This window comes from Capra hircus, chromosome 10 (assembly GCF_001704415.2).
Source record: "Capra hircus breed San Clemente chromosome 10, ASM170441v1, whole genome shotgun sequence".
Lineage (NCBI taxonomy): Eukaryota > Metazoa > Chordata > Mammalia > Artiodactyla > Bovidae > Capra > Capra hircus.
The window spans coordinates 89,141,739-89,166,449 of record NC_030817.1 but is presented as its reverse complement, the minus strand read 5'-3'; the positions used below and the strand labels follow the sequence as shown (position 1 = coordinate 89,166,449).

The following is a 24,711-nucleotide window of genomic DNA, read 5'->3' as shown; positions in this document are numbered from 1 at the left end:
AGATCACAACCCTCCCTCAACCTCCAAACTACTTTCCTCCACTTGTGAATGTCAGCAGTGATCTATGAAGACTCTATGGGCAGGAGCAATGGAAACAAGCCCTTTATTGTGCTCTAGTGAATTGGGAAAGAGAAATGAGTAGAAATTTTACTGATTTCACAGTTACCTCAAATAATAAAAAAAACTCAATGAATATAAAATCAAAATCAAGTCACACTTTAAAAATGCCGATATAAAGATGATATTTAAAAATCTTCCAAATCACTACTCTGAAATTTAAAAAATAACTAGGAATATATTTCTGGTATACTCTAAGAACACCTAACTGGCAGAAAGCAGATACAAGATTAGAAACTGAGGGTCTATCCTCTAATTTCAAATGCTCTCCTAGTAACCATTCAGAAAAACTTACCTTTTCATTTTTCCTCCTGCTGATGATTCTGTCCAAACCATTGAAAGCACCAGAAGCAACAAACAGAATGTTTGTTGTATCAACTTGTACAGTTTCTCCACGTAGCTTACGGGAATTCTTTTCCGGAACATTGACTATTGTGCCTTCCAATAGTTTTAATAAGCCCTAAATAAAGAAAAAATGATTTATGGTATCATCATATAAGTGTATTATTTATTATACTTTAGATAATGGGATTCAATGGGGAAAAGAATATGTGGGTATGGTCAATGAGCATAACTGAAGAACACCTCCACATTCCTATAACTAACATGAAAATCTAATATACTATCATATTTAATTATTTATAAATTTATTTAGAATAGTATAGGACTCCTGATGCATTTAGAAAACAATCAACTTCAGAGGTTGTTTTTGATGGTAAAGACATAATTCTAACATAAAGACAGAATTAGGACTCTATAAAATGTTATTCAACCACGTGGGAACATTCAAAATTTGAAAATATTTGAAGCCTTGTCTTTATACAAAAATTCTACTCTACTTTTAGTGTTAAACTTTGAGAATAGTTGTATTTTGAAATGCCTTTACAAAAAACATTATCTAGCACATTTTATATGTGTGATTGGACCTCTCTATGTCCTGGTCAAAAAACAAAAGCAATTTTCCTTACCCTGTAGTTTATGTCATAATTAGTTACCAGTAAAAAGTTAATCAATAAATCATTGTGACTTTAATTATGACTCTACAAGGAATAGAGCACTATTTTATCTTCTAACTAAGTGAAAAGAATCAAATACATGTACATAGTTCATTTATGCCTAGTTAGAATCAGAACTTTCTTCAAGCATCCTTTAGAAATGTTTAACTGGGTCTTTGTGAAATACACCAACAAAAATTAAATTTCATTTCCTTCTTTAAAATATCTTTAATTTCCTAACAAAGGTAAATTTAAAATCGCCAACAGGTTTCTCTTAGGATCTGAACTTAATAGTCTGGGGAGTTTGGAGTGGGAGAAATAAAACAGAGTCTAATTGAAACCAAACGTACAATATTTGGGAGGTTGATGTATTCCCTTCCTTTTAGTGGGCTTGAACAAAATATTCAACTGCTTACTTGCTGAACGCCTTCTCCACCTACATCCCGTAACTGATGAATGCCTGGCACACTGCCAATCTTATCTACTTCATCCAGAAAGACAATTCCTATAATTTAAGGAGGATTCTATTTATAATATGAAAAAGATATATACAAGACAACCTAAGCTTTAAAAGGCTAGGTAGCTAGAGAGCAAGGTATTTAATCTTTAACACAATATATGCAATAGTTTAATACAATAAAAATATACTGCCAACTTTTCCACACATCATTTTGTGTAAACATTTTGTAATTTATTCTTACATCATCTGGGTAAAAATAACGCTTGGGTAAGATTACCAATTCTCTATGACTATTATAGTTAGCTACCCCGCTAATGTTTTCAGGTTCTTTATTCTAAGAAGCAGAGACAGAGGTACAGTGTGAAAGCAAAAGGTGGATACAGGGCTGGTACTAGCTAAACTTCAGCTTATTTTTTCCATCTATATTCTTGTCCTAAAGGAATTTAGACAGGAAGCTGTCAAGCTCTTCATGTAAACAAGGAGAGATGATACAGAAGGAAAGGAGAAATGGAGCATCTATGACACTCCCTAGGCAGGTAAGTTAATATGTTGCTATATACATCTTGCGCTCTCTTGCACTTGTCTTTTTCCCCTCCCTCAACCCATTTCAGCATTAGGAGTCTGGAGGAAAGTTAGAACAGAGTGGAATAAATAATTTGGCCTGTTTTCACTCTAGTAATATTGCCAACTTATGACAATAAGACAAAGCAAACTGTGTGGCCCTCAGTCAGTATGCTAGAAAACTTAAACATAGCTACTTTTATATAGTTATTGAATTTGACTCTTTGACTCAAAACAAAAAATACATTATCTCTTGCTATTAGACTGCTTCCTCAACAGACTATATCTAAGGACAGACAAACTTGCTGAAACATACCTTGTTGTGCTTTCTCTACATTATAATTGGCATCTTGGAGCAGCTTGGCAATCACAGATTCAATATCTTCACCTACATATCCAGCCTGAGTCAAAGTGGTACAGTCACAGATGGCAAAAGGGACATCAAGGCATTTAGCTAGAGTTTGTGCCAGAAGAGTTTTACCTATAAATAGAAACAGAAACAATGGGCCTTCAGTTTTCTTAAGAGTGAGAATCCCCCAGACATAAGACACAGGTTACAGAGTCATCTATATTCTATTTTCTTAAATGAGTGCTAAATTTTTAAGTAAGTTATTTACCTGACCCAGTTGGTCCAAGCAGCAAAATATTACTCTTTTCAAGTTTGATGTCATCGTGGGAAGAATCCAATACTTCACCTCCTCGTTTTTCCTGAGGTATTTGTTGATTTACCTGTTGCTGCACTGATGCTCCTAAAGCATTACCATGTGGACTAATTCCAGCAATCTGAAGTAACTCTGAAAAAATGCCAAAGGTATTAGAGCTTCATTTGCTTTCACTTGAAAAAATGCCCAATAAAACTTTACATCTAAAACCAATACTTATTTAGAAAAAAATAAGTAAATATTCTGACATTTTTTTGTCTTACCTAAAAGGGAAGGAAGTCTCAAATTATCTAATGACAATGTGTAATACATGATGATTATTCATAGAACCTCAAGCAAAGGAAATGTATTCTTTTTACCTTATTTATATAAACTTGTATGAAGAATATCCTTTTACTGAAAAGAAGGCAGTATAACAGAAGGAGAACAGTGTCAGGAGTCAGAAAGCTTTAGAAATTTGGTCCTTTCTTTGCCTCTGAATAGCTATATGATCCTGAGCTATGTCATCATATACACTTTGTGTTTCTGTGCCCTAATCTATAAAATGGCTAACACCTGCCCTCTCAATTTTAAACACATGACTGGAGGTTTAAGAACAAAATGCAATTGATTTAGAGGCACTCTGAAGACAAAGGTATATGTACATATATTTGTACAAATGAAAAGAAACAGTGTTGTAGAGAAAGGATAAAACATTGAACTGAGGAATAGAAAGCTTGGGTTCTAGTCTCAGCTCTATCACAGGAACACAGCAAGTCACTTGGCTTTACTGAGCCTGCTTCCTTAGTGAACCACTCTACAATCTCTTCCACACTTAAAAATGATGCTGTGAGTCTACCAGAGAAACCAAGTATGGTACGACTCAATATCCCTGGCCCTACCTGAATTTCTGATTTTACAGGATCTCAACTGGATCACTGAATTTCCTTTAGCAGACATACAATGTTAATTATACGGGAATTATAGTGCTGGTGAACTAAGAGTTTATCAGCTGGATCCCTTTAAAAAAAATCTTTTTCTCCCCCTCTCAGCTAAGGAAAGAATCCCAATACTCTTTTGAACTAGCTATATTTGTAAATATCCACATTGCTCCTGGCTCTTAGCATTTAAGGTACCTGGGCTCATATCATATGTCTATATTTTCTAGATTTAGTTGTAGCTTGTTTCTATCAGTATTTTCCAATGCTTTATTATTTTAAGCAAACCAACAGACAGATCTTCGGCAAACATACTACTGAAATTCTGTTCCATCTGGCTGTCATTTTCAAACTATCTTTGGGTCACACCCTTTGGTAAAGGGTTATTCTCTTCACCAAGAATAATAGGCATTAAATAAATATTTGAATTTAATTAAACTGTACTACATTTGAGGGTTAATGGTCAGTGAATAATTCACAATGCTATGCCTCATTACAATTCACATCAGGTTAAAAAAAAGGCAGTCTTCAGTTAGCTAGCTATTATCCCCTGCCAAACAAAAAAAAAGAAAACTTTTTTTTTTTTTTAATTTCAGCAAAATCTAGTTTGGAATTCTGACAGTATAAGGAGGTGCTTGGCTGAAGAATAGGTCTGCCCAATGGGGAAAGATGATTTAGGTAACTTGAACAAAATTGTAAGAAGCATATTACCTACAGTGGAATCACATGACACACATGTTCAACTTTATGATTTAAGTTTTTTAAAAAAGATGAATACAGAACAAATGATTTTGTCATTCCATTTATGAAAATATGCCCCAGGGTAAACTTGAGAAAACACCCCTGTTCTTTCAGTTAAGCCTCTGTTTGTGCACATCTCTTATTGCCTAAGCAGCTCTTTACAATGAGGACTACTGAGTAAGCAGGCTAGACTAGTTAGTTGTATGGAGCAATAGGGCCCTGGGCAAAACTTCACATTTCTGTCCTTCAACTTTCTTATATGTAAAATGGTGGTGAAAATAATCATTTCTGTCTCATAGGCTTGGGGAAGATGAAATGAGTATATACGTGTAAAACGCTTAAAACAGTGCCTGGCAGATAGTTTTACATGTGCTTTGAAAGAATTTACTGTTAGTATTACTATTTTCCTAGTGTGTAAGTATCTGTATAACACAGCCCTCATACGCAAGCCAACTAGTTCATCTGGTATTTAACATCAGAAAAATTTATGTTCCACTGATGAGGGGAAGAAACCATCAGTCTTAAAATGTTAAAGAGACACATGCTGATCTCTAACATGTGATTTTCAAAGGAATTTCCAAGAATATTTTAATTATATATGACTTTAGCCCAATGTCCTAACATTAGAACCTAATACCCCACATAGGAGAAGACTAAATTATACATGAAAGTAAATTCTACACAAGCTCTAAAAATATTAATTTCTAAGCCAATCAATATAGGTAATTACAAATTATTTTGCTTACATCCTTAAATACTATTACTTGTTAACATTTGTATTAAATCATTACGATAGACTTTACTAATTCATACTAGTTTCACCAGCCACCTGCCCAAAATTATGAATATATAATGACAGCATATTTTATTACATGTAATAAATTTTACATGGAGAAGGAAATGGCAACCCACTCCAGTGTTCTTGCCTGGAGAATCCCAGGGACAGGGAAGCCTGGTGGGCTGCTGTCTATGGGGTCACACAGAGTCGGACATGACTTAGCAAAAAATAAATTTTATGCCAGAGTTGCTGAACTCATTATGTTCTCATGGCTCATCCTGAATATACAGTACAATATTCTGATGTTCAAATATTAGATGTGTAATACTGTTTGGTTCAAAGGCAAATGTAAACTTATCAAACTTATAAGCGAAAAATGTTCACAATGGTTTATCTATTATTTTTTGTCTTTTGTGACAACATGAATCTTTTTATGGTAACTTTGGAACCTTCACCCTTTCTTTGTGTAGCAGCTATCTCCACCTCCAAAGAAATGAGTGCAAGACATCAGAATGGCCACTATCATTGGCTTATCATGTCATTCCATACCCTCTATCAGACCTTCTGATGATTTTAGGGGCAGTCTAGAGCTCTCAATAGTGAGCTGGAGGTTATGCATAATTTGTAAGCCTACACTAAGTTTCATAAACACCAAAAAATAATGTAGTTTCTGGCAAAGAATAGCTGAAAGATAATACACCTCCCTTAAAATCTGTCACTTACAGGCAGATCAACTTTAACTGTATTCTTTTTAAGGAAAAAAAAACGGATACAACATTCAAGGTACAAATTTTAAAAAATACAACTTCTGTTAAAGTGCAGATCTAGATTTATAGAGAAAAACTACATATAATACTTATTTCTTTATGTTATAAGAAATATCACAATAGAAAAGATAAAATCAAATATCTAAAACAACCCAACATCTATTAACTACACAAATTAGCTATAAAACTGTTTCAAAGTTATATATGCCATGTATAACAAACAAGTTTAGATAATATACGATGCCTTTCTTAGTAATACACAAACAAGTACATATCTATCACAACTAGTGCTGACAAACTTCACTAAGGTAAATCTAAAAAGGAAGAGTGACTGCAGAGGAGGACCTGAAGAGAGGTCACTTACTTGTAAATCTGTACTCATCCTCCCGTCTTCTTATTTCTAACTCTAAGAAAGAGGATGAAAATGGCAACATGAAAATATTATATATTTGCTTAATATAGGGGAACAAACAAGGAGTATTCCACGTCTTGCCCTCTTCCAAATATAAAGAATATGTTCATTAATGTTTTTTAGCTTTCTATAAATTATGAAAGAATTTATATGCTACCTCTTTTCTGTATTAAAAAAAAAAAACCAAACATGCTTAATGATGGCAGTATAGTTGCTAATATTCACATTTGTCAAATACAAAGTTGCTACTTTAAGAAAAGAAATGTAGTAATTTAGGTCTTCAATAAGAATTTAAACCCTGCATTATAAAGACCATATAACCATTTGCTTTTCCAGCACCTAGAAGAGTTTAACTTTAATTTGTTGACTGAAGGAATCAGAAAAAATTATTTTGCTCCATGACCAAACAACAATATTCGGACCTTATAAGTCATAAAGGTTCCAAGTCCTTCATCAGTTACTATGATTATACTTTCTAAAAAAGTAATTGATTCTACTATGTAAATATTTTGCAGTAAGTTCAAGCAGTGAACAAGTGTCTTCATTAAGGCAATAAATTATATATTAATACCTACTAAAAGTAATTTAATACTAAAAGTACTTAGCAAAACTCCATAAAATTATAACATAGCTAAAAGAATGTAAACAATAGGTATCTGTAGGACAACTCCAAAATTACAGCTCCCTAGCCAAAAAAAAAAAAAACAACCTTATTTAATTTTACTGTAGTCATAGTTTTTTAAATAAAATCATTCTGTTAATATAACATATACATTGTCCATAGTAAATTGACATTACACAGTATATTGGTGCATTAGAATCTATCATTAATAGGAACTATACTTTGAATCACTTATAAATTTGCCCTGAACCTTGCACTGTGTAGCTGAGGCCAAAACGGAAAGAGCGCTGAATATGTTCTGTAAGATGTACCATTTCCATATATCTCTGACTTAGGAAAATTAAATTCTGTGTCCTGAACCCAAAAGAGAAGAACTCAAGAGTTGTATACAGAACACTGCAATGATCTAGTCAACAAGACCTGTGGTCAAGCCTACAACTCAAAAATGATGTCTCAATTTGTACACGAGAACCTAAGCGCATATACCTGAAAATAAAGTTTTAAGAAATAATACTTAACAAGTTAACAGACTCTGGTATTTTCTACTCACACTTACTAACTCTCTTTTTTTTTTAATCTTTATTGAATTTGTTACAATATTGCTTCGTTTTATGTTTTGCTTGTTTGTCCACAAGGCATGTGGGATCTTAGTTCCCTGATGAGGGTTCGAACCTACACCCCCTGCACTGGAAGGCAAAGTCTTAACCACTGGGCCACCAGGGAAGTCCCCTAACTGTCTTTTTTAAATGCTGTTGGAAATGAACTGGAATGATTTCATGAACCATTAACGGGAAGCAACTGCATTTTGAAAAATGCTGTACTGTACTAAAAGTATTTTAACACAAAAGCAAAGAGTTGCAAATAAGGATTACCTCTAAGCACAGGAATCTCTATTTTGGTCAGTTATCAAAACACTAACCTCTAGGTGTTAATGATGTCTGCTTCTCAACTTCTGCCTGCTGTCTCAGATTAGCTGGGATATTATTATATATTCTCTTGTAATGATTGTATACAGCAACTGAAAGCACCTTCTTGGCAAACGACTGGCCAACAACGTACTTGTCGAGGTAGTTATAAATCTGAAAAATGATTAGAAATGAACAATTCACTGTGAATCATCACAATATACACACATTAGAGTTAAATACCGAGCACATTTTTTTTTTGGCTGCACTGCATAGCATAAGAACTTTCCCTACCACGGATGGAACCTGTGTCCCCTGCAGTGGAGTGCAGAGTTCACCACGGGACCACAGGGAAGTCCTATATACTGAACTCACTTGCTTACAGTTTTAAATTTGAACAAAGACTCTCATTCAAAACAAAATGCCAAGGGCATGATACATTATGCAGCAATGATTTCAGAGGCTCCCAACCTTAAAGATACAACACACCATTCATTTGTTCTCTAGCTTAACAAAGTATTCCTGTACTTTTCCAATGCTATGCCAGTTTCTATTCTATAAACAATGCCAATGATCCTAATTTTTGAAAGTTAATGTTAAAGTCAATTAGAATACCTACACTTGCTACCATGGGTCTAAAGCAGTTATCTTTAATGAAATCAATTTAAGAAAATTTTACACCTCTTTCAATCATATGAATAATATTCTTCACAAAGATTACATCATAAAACTAATTTTTTCAAAATAGGAAAGATATAAGCATCTGAATGCAGAGTTCCAAAGAATAGCAAGAAGAGATAAGAAAGCCTTCTTCAGCGATCAATGCAAAGAAATAGAGGAAAACAACAGAATGGGAAAGACTAGAGATCTCTTCAAGAAAATTAGAGATACCAAGGGAACATTTCATGCAAAGATGGGCTTGATAAAGGACAGAAATGGTCTGGACCTAACAGAAGCAGAAGAAATTAAGAAGAGGTGGCAAGAATACAAGGAAGAACTGTACAAAAAAGATCTTCACGACCCAGATAATCATGATGATGTGATCACTCATCTACAGCCAGACACCTTGGAATGTGAAGTCAAGTGGGCCTTAGAAAGCATCACTATGAACAAAGTTAGTGGAGGTGATGGAATTCCAGTGGAGCTGTTTCAAATCCTGAAAGATGCTGCTGTGAAAGTGCTGCACTCAATATGCCAGCAAATTTGGAAAACTCAGCAGTGGCCACAGAACTGGAAAAGGTCAGTTTTCATTCCAATCCCAAAGAAAGGCAATGCCAAAGAATGCTCAAACTACCGCACAAGTGCACTCATCTCACATGCTAGTAAAGTAATGCTCAAAATTCTTCAAGCCAGGCTTCAGCAATACGTGAACCGTGAACTTCCTGATGTTCAAGCTCGTTTCAGAAAAGGCAGAGGAACCAGAGATCAAATTGCCAACATCCGCTGGATCATGGAAAAAACAAGGGAGTTCCAAAAAACATCTATGTCTGCTTTATTGACTATGCCAAAGCCTTTGACTGTGTGGGTCACAACAAACTGTGGAAAATTCTGAAAGAGATGGAAATACCAGACCACCTAACCTGCCTCTTGAGAAATCTGTATGCAGGTCAGGAAGCAACAGTTAGAACTGGACATGGAACAACAGACTGGTTCCAAATAGGAAAAGGAGTACATCAAGGCTGTATACTGTCACCCTGTTTATTTAACTTCTATGCAGAGTACATCATGAGAAACACTGCACTGGAAGAAACACAAGCTGGAATCAAGACTGCAAGGAGAAATATCAATAACCTCAGATAAGCAGATGATACCACCCTTACGGCAGAAAGTGAAGAGGAGCTAAAAAGTCTCTTGATGAAAATGAAAGAGGAGAGTGAAAAAGTTGGCTTAAAGCTCAACATTCAGAAAACGAAGATCACGGCATCCGGTTCCATCACTTCATGGGAAATAGATGGGGAAACAGTGGAAACAGTGTCAGACTTTATTTTTTTGGGCTCCAAAATCACTGCAGATGGTGATTGCAGCCATGAAATTAAAAGATGCTTACTCCTTGGAAGAAAAGTTATGACCAACCTAGATAGCATATTCAAAAGCAGAGACATTACTTTGCTGACTAAGTTCCATCTAGTCAAGGCTATGGTTTTTCCAGTGGTCATGTATGGATGTGATAGTTGGACTGTGAAGAAGGCTGAGCGCTGAAGAATTGATGCTTTTGAACTGTGGTGTTGAAGAAGACTCTGGAGAGTCCCTTGGACTGCAAGGAGATCCAAGCAGTCCATTCTGAAGGAGATCAGCCCTGGGATTTCTTTGGAAGGAATGATGCTAAAGCTGAAGCTCCAGTACTTTGGCCACCTCATGCGAAGAGTTGACTCACTGTAAGAGTCTGATGCTGGGAGGGATTGGGGGCAGGAGGAGAAGGGGACGACAGAGGATGAGATGGCTGGATGGCATCACGGACTCGAGGGACGTGAGTCTGAGTGAACTCTGGGAGTTGGTGATGGACAGGGAGGCCTGGCGTGCTGCGATTCATGGGGTCGCAAAGAGTCAGACATGACTGAGCGACTGAACTGAACTTTTTCAAAATAGGCATTCAGTTCAGTTCAGCCGCTCAGTCATGTCTGACTCTGCAACCCCATGGACTACAGCACGCCAGGCTTCCCTGTCCGTCACCAACTCCCAGAGCTTGCTCAAACTCATGTCCATCGAGTGGGTGATGCTATCCAACCATCTCCTCCTCTGTCGTCCCCTTCTCCTCCTGCCCTCAATCTTTCCCAGCATCAGGGACTTTTCCAATGAGTCAGTTCTTCGCATCAGGTGGCCAAAGTGTTGCAGTTTCAGCTTCAGCATTAGTCCTTCCAATGAATATTCAGGACTTATGTCCCTTAGGATTGACTGGTTGGATCACCTTGCAATCCAAGCGACTCTCAAGAATCTTCCCCAACACCACAGTTCAAAAGCATCAATTCTTCGGTGCTCAGCTTTTTTTTTTTTTTTCCCAGCTTTCTTTATAGTCCAACTCTCACATCCATACATGACTACTGGAAAAACCATAGCTCTGAATAGACAGACTTTTGTTGGCAAAATAATTCTCTGCTTTTTAATATGCTGTCTAGGTTGCTCATAGCTTTTCTTCCAAGGAACAAGTGTCTTTTAATTTCATGGCTGCAGTCACCGTTCACAGTGATTTTGGAGCCCAAGAAAATAAAGTCTGTCACTGTTTCCATTGTTTCTCCATCTACTTGCCATGAAGTGATGGGACCTGATGCCATGATCGTAGTTTTCTGAATGTTGAGTTTTAAGCCAGCTTTTTCACTCTCCTCTTTCACTTTCATCAAGAGGTCCTTTAGTTCTTCGCTTTCTGCCGTAAGGGTGGTATCACCTGCATATCTGAGGTTATTGATATTTCTCCCACAGTCTTGATTCCAGCTTTGCTTCATCCAGCTTGGCATTTCACATGATGTACTCTGCATGTAAGTTAAATAAGCAGGGTGACAATATAGAGCCATAACTTACTCCTTTCCCAATCTGGAACCAGTCTGTTGTTCCATATCCAGTTCTAACTGCTGCTTCTTGACCTGCATACAGATTTCTCAGGAGGCAGGTAAGGTGGTCTGGTATCCCTATCTCTTTAAAAATTTTTAAGAATAAAATAGGTATTATATACTCAAAAATCATTATACCACCTGTATCAAATGTGATTTAATACTCACAAACATTTAGCTTTTTCTCAGATATTAACTTTAAAGCTATACATTTATCTAAATGGCAATCTAAAACTCTTATTCTTGGTAGAAACTAAAGCTCTATATGTAATTTGGTTATTGCCAATGGCTTAGCACCTAGAGTTAATTCTTTCAGCTTTTAGTTAACAGAAGTTAACTGCTAATATTCACCAACTCCTGAAAAGAGTTATTTTCTAGAACTTTATTCTCTAGAACTCCAACTCAGATTCTGAAGTCTATACAAATTAGTGAGGAACATAAAGCTTAACAGCTGTATTTTCCTTTACTTTATTTTTACAGAACAAATTCTATAATGGTTGACCATATATACGTTGTTATGGTTTTTAACAGATGCTTCCCTGGTGGCTCAGATGGTAAAGTGTCTGCCTACAATGCGGGAGACCCGGGTTCGATCCCCGGGTCGGGAAGATCCCCTAGAAAAGGAAATGGCAACCCACTCCAGTATTCTTGCCTGGAAAATCCCATGGATGGAGCCTGGTAGGCTACAGTCCATGGGGTCGCAAAGAGTCAGGCATGACTGAGCGACTTCACTTCACTACTTCACTTCATGGTTTTTAAAAATCATCATTCTTCATGAATTACACCCACGATTTAGCACATTTGCAGAAACAAAAGCACTGGTATCTCAACAGTCAAAGAAAGCAGAGGGTGAGAAATAACAAGTGTGCAAACACCACCTAAGACATGGCCAGAGATAATAACACAGCCCAGAAGCAGGGCTCCTCCTTCTCAGAAAGTACACGCCAAGTACCCAGTGAAGCTGGTGGTATACTCTGCTGTGTCTCACATGGCTAAATTACAATCCACCTGAGACTTCAAGAAAGAGCTGACACCATAAAAGTCATAGTGTTATACAGGAGTGCCCTGGCACATTGGTCATGAAATAATACTTGCTTCTATTGTTAGCCTGAGGCTGTTTTACTTCTAATAAAGTAGATTAATTTAAGAGGGAAAAACTGCAGGCTGCTGTTATTTAGGGATCCAAACTAACAAAAACAAATCCCCAGCTGTTCTATTTTAAGGATACCATTTTAGATTAACTTAGTATTAACACTAATAATCATCAGCTGTATTTCATTGCTATGAATACAGTAATCATGATATGGGAAAACAGCAATGGACCCCATACCTAAATTTCAAGTATCAAATATCAGTAACAATTCAGCCAGACACAGCCTATATTATAAAGAACTTACAAAACTTGTTTAGATGCTAGTATTAAGATTCAATATAAACTGGAGAGAGGGGAAGCAGTGAAATGTTTTCAAGATAAAATGTTTATGACACTGAGTGAGGACTTATACCTTCTTGGGGGGAGGAGGCGGTTTCTGTTGGAATGCCAATTTTACAGCTTCTGCTGCTGATTCAGGTTCTTTAATTATGCTTTTCTTTGAGTCTGCTTCTGATAACACAACAAAAAAATGATGACATTTTTCACACTTCACAAAGCGGGTGGATGCTGTAAAAGGACAGAGAAAAATAATTCAAATACTATTTAACTTTAAAGACTCATTGAAAATTGAAACCTATGTATACTTGATGAAAAACTTGTAGTTCACTCCACTAGCCACAACAGCCAGCCTAATTTGTACCTAAAATAGCTGATAAATCTGAGTTCAGTAAACTACATTCTATTCATTTCAGCTAGGTGTGACAGATTTTATCTAGAGAAAAAATTGGCTGAAATTCTTTTGACTTCTCCATTCACTAAAGTTTTGGGTTTTTCTTTTGGAGGGGTGTGTGTACTGCGCAGTTCCGGACATCTTAGTTCCCCAGCAAAGGACTGAACCCGGACCCTTGGCAGTGAAAGTGGGGTGTCATCTAACCATTAACAGGGAATTAGCCCTAAAGTTAATTTTAAAAACCACTATAATAAGTAATTATTTTATTCAAATACTAGAATGAATAAACTGTGGGTAAAAAGTAAAGTACAAATAAATTAATCTGTAATAAAATTAACATTTTACTACAAAAAATTACAAACACACAAAAGCTGAAAGACAAAAATCCATTTTAATCCCTAAAAAATGTAAAATATATATATATATTCTTAAGGTTCTTTTCAAACCTGTGAGCATTTCTAAGACCTTGACTTGGTAAATATATAAAACTATTTTATACCTTTCTTCTTATCTTTATTCCACTAATTCCTATTTCTTTGACCTAAAAACCACTAAGAAACTGGGACTTCCCTGGTGGTCCAGGGGTTAAGAATCTGCCTTGCAATGCAGGCTCAATCCCTGGTCATGGAAGTAAGATCCCACATGTCATGGAGAAACTAAGCCCATGCACCACAACTGGAGAGTCAAGATCCCATGTGATTGAAAAGATGATCAACATCACTCATTAGAGAAATGCAAATCAAAACCACAATGAGGTACCACTTCACACCAGTCAGAATGTCTGCAATCCAAAAATCTGCAAGCAATAAATGCTGGAGAGGGTGTGGAGAAAAGGGAACCCTCCTACACTGTTGGTGGGAATGCAAACTAGTGCAACCACTATGGAAAACAGTGTGGAGATTCCTTAAAAAATTGGAAATAGAACTGCCATATGACCCAGCAATCCCACTTCTGGGCATACACACCAAGGAAACCAGAATTGAAAGAGACACGTGTGCCCCAATGTTCATCGCAGCACTGTTTATAATAGCCAGGACATGGAAACAACCTAGATGTCCATCAGCAGAGGAATGGATAAAAAAGCTGTGGTACATATACACAATGGAGTATTACTCAGCCATTAAAAAGAATACATCTGAATCAGTTCTGATGAGATGGATGAAACTGGAGCCAATTATACAGAGTGAAGTAAGCCAGAAAGAAAAACATCAATACAGTATACTAACACATATATATGGAATTTAGAAAGATGGCAATGATGACCCTGTATGCAAGACAGCAAAAAAGACACAGATGTGTATAGCGGACTTTTGGACTCAGAGGGAGAGGGAGAGGGTGGGATGATTTGGGAGAATGGCATTGAAACATGTATACTATCATGTAAGAATTGAATCACCAGTCTATGTCCGATGCAGGATACAGCATGCTTGGGGCTGGTGCATGGGGATGACCCAGAGGGATGTTGTGGGGAGGGAGGTGGGAGGGGGGTTCATGTTCGGGATCGCATATACACCCGTGGTGGATTCATGTCAATGTATGGCAAAACCAATACAGTATTGTAAAGTAAAGTAAAAATAAAAATTAAAAAAAAAGATTCCATGTGATGCAACACAGACCCCATATGCTGCAACTAAGACCCAACACAGTCAAATAAATAAATATTTTTAAAAAGCTAAGAAACTAACAAAATATAATCATACAGCTTTTGGAAACAGCACAGGGCAGTTAAAAGTGAAGATGAAACAGGTTTCTCAATGCCAAGGCATCAGCTATAGACATCTTGTGTTTAAAACTAAAGTGATTTCCTCTTTTCTCTCTTTTAGGATACAGGCACATATTCTTAATCTTCTCCAAGCCTAATTCCACTAATGGTAACCAAGAACCTCAGAAAGCAGCATGGTAGAGAATCCTATACAGACTATTAACAGATTCAGAGCAAAATATACACAAGAATTAGTTACATGTTGGTAAGTTTAGTAATATATTTTTGTGTTACGTTTGTGTAACCTAACTAAACAGGTAAAAAAGCAAAGAAAAATGATTTTTAAAACTATGGGAATCTCTGCCTTTGGAAATATTGTAACTACCTATCCACAGATTACAAAAAAACTGCACTGACTGGCAAGCACACCTCCATCTTCACAAAATAATCAAAGTTTAAAAAAAAAATAGACCACTCCACATTTAAAAAATAAATTTATTAATTCAACCAATTTAATTATTACATATCTGCTCTTAAACAAAAAGCCAATCAAAAATATACATTCTGGACAAATTCTAGCCACAAATTTTAAACTAGATGAGGGATCACGTGTGTATTCCATTTACCAATCACCTAGTAAGGCTTCCCTAAAGAAAAAGATCAAGCTATTTCAAGTACTTTTGATTAACACAAGTCAAAATTTATTATCACCAATTCCCATCAATGGAAAAGACAGTGGCTTTATGTTATGACCAGGCACCAATTAGTAACTGTTACTGATGGTAGTAAACAGGGCAAGGATTAAAGGGCAGGGAAGCCTCTAGTCTAGTTCAGGCTGTGTCACCGGAAAATCTGGCCTGAGAACACAAGAACGAAATAGTTCTCTGAAGGAATCAGGTCAAAGGGAAAGAGAAATACTGACAGAAACATTCCTCTTTGCTTATTCCTCACTCCTCCTTGAAGGGTTGCTTAAATTCTGCCTGAATATTTGTAGTACTGTTTTACACTGAAACACATTCAACATTATCCAGGTTCAACTTATCAAAATGCTATTTCAGAAAAACAAGTAAACAAGCATTGCAATACATATTTCTTATTCCTAAAACAAGGGGCAAAATCTGATTTTGTTAAATTTTCAGGGGATAAATAAAACTCCTTCCTTTAAATGATTACTACAGGTATTCTATATTCCTTTACAAACACAATACTGATGCCAATAAACATGCTTGTATAGTATATCAACAACAGAAGAAAGATTACCTTAGTAAAAACCTTTTCAGGATATTTGTTTAAATGAAAGTTCTTCATAATTCTGAAAAAGTTTCAGGGTCAAATATAAAATCTCCAAACCACTGCATAAAAGTTTACCCTCACTCAATGAGACACATAATTACAGAAAGCCTTCACAAAGTATTATATACATAAGCATAAAAACTAAAAGCTCCATCCAAAAGCAACAGAACATGCAGTATGATTCTGTTTAAATGAAACACAAAAACAGGCAAAACCAATCTCTAGTGATGAAGGTCAAGGTAGTGGGTGCATTGGGGGAAGAGAGGTTAGTGACTGGGAAAGAACATGAGGGAGTTTTCTGGGGTGCTGCAAATACTGGTATGCACATCCATCACACTGTACATTCAGAATCCATGCGTTTTCTTTCCTTTTCTGTATATAAATTATCCCTCAATTTCCCCCTTAAGTTAAATAAGAAACAAATTTTTTAAAAATCCCAAGAAAAGCCCAAAATAAAAAACCCCATAACTTAAGGCTCTACCTTAAATAAAACTAGGGACACTATTCATAAAGTTATTTTTTTTTAAGGGGAAAAAAAGGGGCAAAGAAAAAATTAATATATACTTATAACCAACAATCTTAGATATTATTTTAATTTCTGATGATTTTTTAAATATTCATAATGGACTGACAGAAATGGTATTTTATTTCAACAAAGTCAGTCAAGCAACAGTATTACCACTATAAGAAAACAGAAAAATCACTATAAACATATCTGTGAGAGGAAATATGTACAGGAAGATCAAGGAGCTAAGAACAGCTTTTACATTTAAAAATCGATAATGAAAGTTAATGAAATTCAAATTTCAGTGTTATGCACAAAACGTTATTGGAACACAGCCGATTTCACTTCTTTACACTGTCTATGGTTGCTTTCGCACAGTAACAACAAATGAGAAAAGTCCCAACAGAGGCAATATGGCCCATAAAGCCTAAAATATTTACTACTTGGTCTTTATAGTAAAAGTTAACTGACTCCTATATAGCATTTAAAAATAAAGAACTACCCATAGGATAAGAAAAATATTTGCAGATCACGAATCTAGATAAGGGCCCAGTATTCAGAATAAATAATTCTTCCACCTCAACAATAAACAGATAACCCCCACACAAAAAAAAAGAAAAAGAAAACTCAACCTAAAAATGGACAGAAAGTCTTCTCCAAAGAAGACATACAAATGGTCAATAAGCACATGAAAAGATATTTAACATCTAGTCATTTGGGAAATGTAGATCACGACCATGATGAGATATTAATACCACTTTCTATTCCTATGATGGATGGCTATAATAAAAAAAAAGAAACCAGTGTTGGGGATGTAAAGAAATTAGAACCCTTACACCTACCTTGTTAGTGGGGATGTAAAACGGTACATCATCTATGGGCTGTACTGTGCTTAGTTGCTCAGTCATGTCCAACTCTTTGTGACCACACAGACTGCAGCCCATCAGGCTCCTCTGTCCATGGAATTCTCCAGGTAAGAATACTGGAGTGAGTTGGCATTTCCTTCTCCAGGGGATCTTCGCAACACAGGGATAAAACCCCAGTCTCCCATGTTCCAAGCTGATTCTTTTCCATCTGAACAACCAGGGAAGCCCAAGAATACAGGAGTTGGTAGCCTATCCCCTCTCCAGGAGATCTTCCTGACCCAGGAGTAGAACTGGGGTCTCCCACATTGCAGGCAGATTCTTTACCAGCTGAGCTACCAGGGAAGCCCTTGTACCTTGTTAGCAACATCTACAGCAGTCCCTTAAAAAGCTAAACAGTTACCATCTCACCAAGCCATTCCATTCCTAAGCATATAGCCTGCCTCTCGGGGCTCGTCTCAACACAGCTTAACCATTAAGAATTGTTTATCAATTAAAACTGCTGGGTGGCTCAGATGGTAAAGAATTCACCTGCAATGCAGGAGACCCAGGTTCAATCCCTGGGTTGGGACGATCCCCTGGAGAAGGGAATGCCAACTCATTCCAGTACTCTTACCTGGAGAATTCCATGGACAGAGGAGCCTAGTGGACTATAGTCCACAGGGTCACAAAGAGTTGGACATGACTAAGCGACGAACACACACAAGCAAAACAAGGAAGCAAAGAGTTTTCTTAAATTATCTTATACCATAACAGTTCAAAGCATTACTAGTCCAAGATATTTTTAGTATCTGGTGACCATAAGAGAGACTATTGTAAGTTCAGGAAAAAAATAATTCTGATGTATATAAGGTATAATGTATATACTTCTGTGCAATTAATGATTTACAGAAAAGGCAGGGAAAAAGAAGAACAGAAAAAATAATACTTACACACAAAGGTCTCTACGTGTGTGCATAAGTCACCACATTTAGGACAGCGAAGCTGGTTTCCACCTTTCCCAGAATTTCCAGAGCCTGATTTCTTACTGCTTCCCTCACTTGCTGATTTCTAATGTTTGTGCAAGAAAAGAAAAAGTGTCAATTATTACTTTCAGGCAACCACCACGTAACTTGTTTGTATTTAAATTTATGTTTATATTGTTTGTAAATTAATTTATAAAAAAACTAGTTCTAGTAAAAACATTTACTGTTTCCCTTCTTTACATGGTATGATCCAGCGTGTATAATAATTAGCTTTTTTTCCATGACAGTAAATACTAGAGGAAAAAAATGTCAATAAGCATCAGTAACTAAAAAACTTACTATGAAATTGAATTGAGAGTTATTACCATGACAAGTAGTGACTCAACTTTCTTAAATCTAACTTCTGTTATCTCTAAAAAAAAGGGAGGGGATAATTTCACCTACTTTAGAGAGGCATTGTTAGGATTAAGTGTGTATATGAAAACACCTAGCATTCTGTCTCACACATATTAATAACTCAAGTGTTAGTCAAATTTGCATAATAAAAAACATGATTATTCACTGACCTAATAAAGTTACCAATCATCTATTTCCTAGCTAGAGTTCAGTTCAGTTCAGTCACTCAGTCATGTCCGACTCTTTGGGACCCCATGGACTGCAGCACGCCTCCCTGTCCATCACCAATTCCCGGAGCCTATTCAAACTCATGTCCATTGAGTCAGCGATGCCATCCAACCATCTCATCCTCTGTCATCCCCTTCTCCTCCTGCCTTCAATCTTGCCCAGCATCAGGATCTTTTCAAATGAGCTACAGAGTAGCCCACCATTAAGTCATACAGATATCCAAGATTGTTAGGTAGAGGATGAAGTAAGGTTTATATTATCATGAGTTTTAAGAGCTGTGTAGAAGTAGAAAAGGATGGCTATTCTTAATCCAACCAACCATCAGACTGACTACATAAATTATTTAATGAAGCTTCTTTACTGTGTTGGGGTGTTAGAAATTTTAATTATTGCTTACCAATGAAATGCTTATCAACTAATGTTATGGTTCAGGCTGATACACAAAATAAAAATACATAAAATTCTTCACATCATTTTATATCTCCTACAGAAAACATGGGCTTCCCTGCTGACTCAGCAGTAAAGAAACTGCTTGTAATGCAGGAGACACAGGTTTGATCCCTGGGTAGGGCAGATCCCCTGGAGAAGAGAATGGCAACTCACTCTAGCACTCTTGCCTGGGAAATGCAGGACAGAGTCACCTGGTGGGCTACAGTCCATGGGGTCACGAAGAGTAGGATACAACTTAGCAACCAAACAATGAAAACATATAACCAATGAAATACAGAGTACTATTATATTTGTTTAAATGAGGGAACTCACATATGTATATAGATGCCAATAAAGATAAAATACCTTATTTCCATCTCCAGAGCCATCTTTACTTATCCCATCTCTTGAGGCAAAGTATGCTGGTGTTTCTGTAAAAGCTCTAAAAGGAGCTCTTCGTAGAAGCTGAGTTTCAAAGGTCCCAAGCCTTCCTAAAACTGGTATATGAATACGACTACAAGAAATACCTGAAAATACAATGAAATTTATTTAGTCTACACATCAAATATTAACACGTCTTCAATAAATCCCCTGGAAACAAAAATCCCTTAAGCATTAAGGAAGTTGAAAAAGTTACATTTTTCACAGCAATAGTACAAACTGGTGACACCATCCTCAAAAACTGGCCAGACCTGTGCTTTGGAAGTGAGGAAAGACCAGCGACAACAATTAATGGCCCTTTCAAAGTGTGAAAGGGGAACAAGGGCATTTATGTTCTATATTGTTATATGTCTTATATCTACCAACAAGAACAAACAAAATGTAAATAAATAGGTGTCTAGATATGTTCTATGGGATCATTGTTTGCTGACTCCTGCTTCTCTGCATATAAATACAAAATAAACTCCCAAATAAATTACAGTCATTGGCAAAAGAGCCATACTCCATATTGTGAGGCAGTATTCCCCAAGTCAGTCCTTAAAAGACTGCTCCCTACACAAGAAAACTGAATGGTCGTAAGTTAAACAAAATTCCACAGACCTCAATACCCTAGAGCTACTTAGAATCTTGCAAAAGCTAATAAGGTACATTGGCCATGAAGCAAGTTTCCCAGACTGCTATTAGGAGGTGATTAAACAACACTGGGGGCGAGGCCAGTGGTGGTGGTGAACACTTAGATAAACTTAAGAAACTGATTTTGCCTCCCTCATTTTATTTCCTGCACAATTCACAACTTAGGATTTAATTTCTACACTTGTTAGGGCTTTTTAAAAGATACAATTGCTTAGTTGTGTAACTGTTTTATTAACAACCCCCTCCCATTTTCCAACTCCTTTTACACTGAATAACTTATCACCGTGCCATCTCCAGTTCCACAAGGCACAAAAATGAACCCACCAAATTACTCAGCAAAGATACAAAGAGGAAAAAAATTTTTATTTCTATATAAATTCACAAAGAACACCAAAAAAGGATTATAACATCCCGGTCCCTAACCCCAAAAGTATAAAATTTTGCTTAACACTATTAAGCTTGAATATTGAGAGAAAAAAAAATTGATGCATTCCTTATAAGTAACATTTTCAAGACATTTCAAATTTTCTCAAGTGTAACAATCCCATGTTTTGCAGTAAATTATGTTAGCCATTATTCTCTCTGGTGATGCCACTGAGTCAGTGATGACTCAATGGACATGAGTTTGAGTAAACTCCGGGAGTTGGTGATGGACAGGGAGGCCTGATGTGCTGCAGTCCATGGGGTCGCAAAGAATCAGACACAACTGAGCGACTGAACTGAACTGACTCTTGTCAGATACAGTTTATGAAATTTAAGCTAAACGTTAATGTTTTTTCAAGGACATAGTATGCATTTAAAGACTATGTCCCTCTAAGAAGCAAGTTTAGACAAAGTTATGGGAGAGAGGGATAGATGAAATCAAGAATGCAGAAAGTTGAATGTACCTTGGGGTACATTCAGTTGGGTATCTGGGGGTTCAGTGTTCTATTTTGTGTATGCCTGAGAACATCCATTAAATGCAAGACAGCATAATACAATAATTTACTATAATCTATGTAACAAGTGTAATTTTTTAACTGAACTTTTATGATGTATTCACAAAGAAAACTACAATTATAACAACCTTTATATTTGTACTTGGATATTATATTTGTACTCAGATGGTTAGAACAAAATTTATACCTGAAGTTTCACATATAATGTATTATTTTCCACTTACATCTTTTAAAATAGCATTTAACAATGTACAGTAATACTATCAGAAAATAAGCTGAAAGGAAATTATCTTTGGGAATTTAAGAGAAATAAAAATGATGAACATGATTCTTTCAAAATCTACTTGAATAGAAAGAAAAATAAATTCTTCACTTTAAATAACTAATGAAGCAACATATGAAACCAAATTACACAGTCACCAAAGAAAATACAATTTAAAATACATGTTCATGTTATTTAGACTTCTAAATTTAAGAACTTCTTTGCTGGCCCTGATAGTATGGTACTGAAGTGGTGTTTTAACATTCTATAATCTAAGGGCTACACCAACATGATGCTATAAATACTAAACCACTGGTTCCCAAACTTGGGCATGCATTAGAATCACCTGGACGGCTTGTTAAACCACCGATTGCAGGGGATCTTCCCTAGTTCTAATTGACAGAGTATGAGGTGGGACCCAAGAATGCATTTCTAACAAGTTCCCAGATGATGCCTATGCTGCTGGTTTGAGGACCACACTTTTTAAAACCACCGTACAAAACAATGTAAATGACCAGTCATTCACCAATCATATAACATCTTCACAGAAAGCACTGCAGCAAGCCAATCAGGAATTGTTAACCCTTTTTTTTTCGTCCTCTGGCACACTGGTGAAGCCTATTCAGAACATTTTTAAATGTACAGAATAAAATATATAGGAACCCAATCATCTTGAAGTAGTTAATATATTTTTAAAATATGCTTCTTAACAAAATTAAACAAGATCTAACAGCTTTTAAAATAACCATGATTTCAAAGTAGTGGAAAGTGTAAACAATATTTTGGGCTATCAGCAATGCAATGTGAAATGAAAACATCTGTGATTTAGACTGGTGGCAATTCCACAGGTATTGCTAATACTACTACAGTTTCTTGCCTATATTTATAACCGGAGGAAATGGTACATTTCTCTCAGACACTAGTGAAAATAAAGTTCAAAGAGCCTCTGAATTTTATCCCTGGGCCTTTTGGAAGCCTGTGAACCCAGGTGAAAAACACCTAAAAGCCAAACAAGGGCAAGTATTTATGTGGAGTATATTTCAAAAGACTACTTGGCAGTAATGACAGAAGACAGTTAAAAGTTAAACCACTTACAAACTTCTGTCATAAAGATAAAGCTTTGAGTTTCAGAGCAGCTGTTTTTTAAAAACTATATATTAGAATAAGGTATAATGATTTTAGCGCTTTTAAGAACAGGAGAATATTTTATTCAATTTCTAAATACTTAACTTCCTATATTCAATCTTAAACTAAGCATTCTCCAAAAATACACCAATGATTCAGCTTAAAAGATAAATTGATCTTTGATTTGCATTTTAGAAACAGAGCAAAAGAACTAATGAAAATTTTAAACTAGCTATTTGTAGTGACATATTTAAGCATTTAACAACTTATGAAATGGCAAATCAAGTTGGATGCTCTCTTAAACACTAGACCCTTAACACAAATTGGAGACAAAATTCAACAAACACTCATGGTGCTTGCAATTTAGTAGATACTTACTGCTTTTAATAATCTCAACTTTTTACTTTATGTCGAAGTTACTACTTCAGGAATTCTCAATACTTATTAATAAAGAAAAATAACATGACTCCTGTAACAGCTTTCCTCAAGTTTAAAAATATTTGACAGGTTTTCACTAACGCTACTAATCTACTGGTCTGAAGGTGAACAGGCCTAAGAGAAGAGAAGTGATTAGGAAATAGTGTATAATTTCATAAATAAAGATGTTCTATCACTTACTCATTTTGTCTTATTTAATTTGTATTGGATTTAATCACAAGATAGGGAGGGAACTAAAATCTAGCTAAAAACTATTAAGTTAGGCACATTACGTAACTATCATGAGAATTATGGATGCCAACCAACAAGTTTGAGCATCTTCAAATCTTCATTTACATCCTTATGAGGTGACACGCTTTCAATGGAAAAGAACAGAAAACATCCAGAAATCAAGAGAGTTATACAGAATCACACAACTCTCACAGCCAAATTCAGATCAAGTATTGTCACTGAGGATTTTTTAAATGGAATCAAACATTTTTGAACGCACATACTTAGAATGCAAACTGACTGTTATATATGCAAGGTACATTTTAAAAACACATACACCAATAGTGAAAACACCAGCAATCTGAGCAAAAAAAATATTTAAAATTTTTACTTTAACATGCATTTCATATTCAAAGAGAACAGTGAAGAAAATATTAAATTGGATACATATAGCCCAACAGGAAAAGAAAACAGATCCGGTGTCTAGTATGACAACTTATCAAGTAATTTTTCAAACTACCATTTAAAATTTTTAAAGTATAACATGACAGATAAAGGAACAGAAACAGAGAACAGCACTGTACTTCAGAGGAGTTATGACATCTCCCCTTTTATTCTTAAATCACTGTATAATTTCCTGTGAGAAGACTATATTGATGAGATTATTTGTTTAATTATGTTGAAATTCTTAACTCTAATTGTAAGAATAATACACTAAAGTTCAATTCTAATTTTTCTTTCACTCTCTTCCTCTTTCCAGGAATTATTAAAAAAATAACCTTCTTGGAGGTTTTTCAGCTTTAAAAAAAATTATCTTTATATTTTTGTAGACGTATGTATAGAGTTTCTACCATGGAAAAGAAACATTTTATGTAATTAAGCCTTGGGAAAGTCTCAAATCCATGTGAAAACCATTTAATGTTTCATTGTCACATAGAAATATTAAATTCTATAATGATATTGGGTAATATCTCACATTTA

The 24,711-nt window shown here is 35.8% G+C and overlaps 1 protein-coding gene across 1 annotated transcript in view; it reads right to left on the bottom strand.

Annotated features, from left to right (window-relative positions):
• The window catches only part of CLPX (caseinolytic mitochondrial matrix peptidase chaperone subunit), a 42,863-nt gene that overhangs the window by 16,444 nt on the left and 1,708 nt on the right, over nucleotides 1-24,711 (bottom strand). Inside the window, exons 2-10 of the mRNA XM_005685102.3 lie at nucleotides 20,050-20,210; nucleotides 18,598-18,715; nucleotides 12,985-13,139; nucleotides 7,952-8,111; nucleotides 6,363-6,404; nucleotides 2,751-2,927; nucleotides 2,450-2,614; nucleotides 1,529-1,617; nucleotides 413-577 (exon numbers count right to left, since the gene is read on the bottom strand). Of these exons, the coding sequence (XP_005685159.1) occupies nucleotides 413-577; nucleotides 1,529-1,617; nucleotides 2,450-2,614; nucleotides 2,751-2,927; nucleotides 6,363-6,404; nucleotides 7,952-8,111; nucleotides 12,985-13,139; nucleotides 18,598-18,715; nucleotides 20,050-20,210 (1,232 nt within the window). The remainder of the gene's footprint in view (nucleotides 1-412; nucleotides 578-1,528; nucleotides 1,618-2,449; nucleotides 2,615-2,750; nucleotides 2,928-6,362; nucleotides 6,405-7,951; nucleotides 8,112-12,984; nucleotides 13,140-18,597; nucleotides 18,716-20,049; nucleotides 20,211-24,711) is intronic.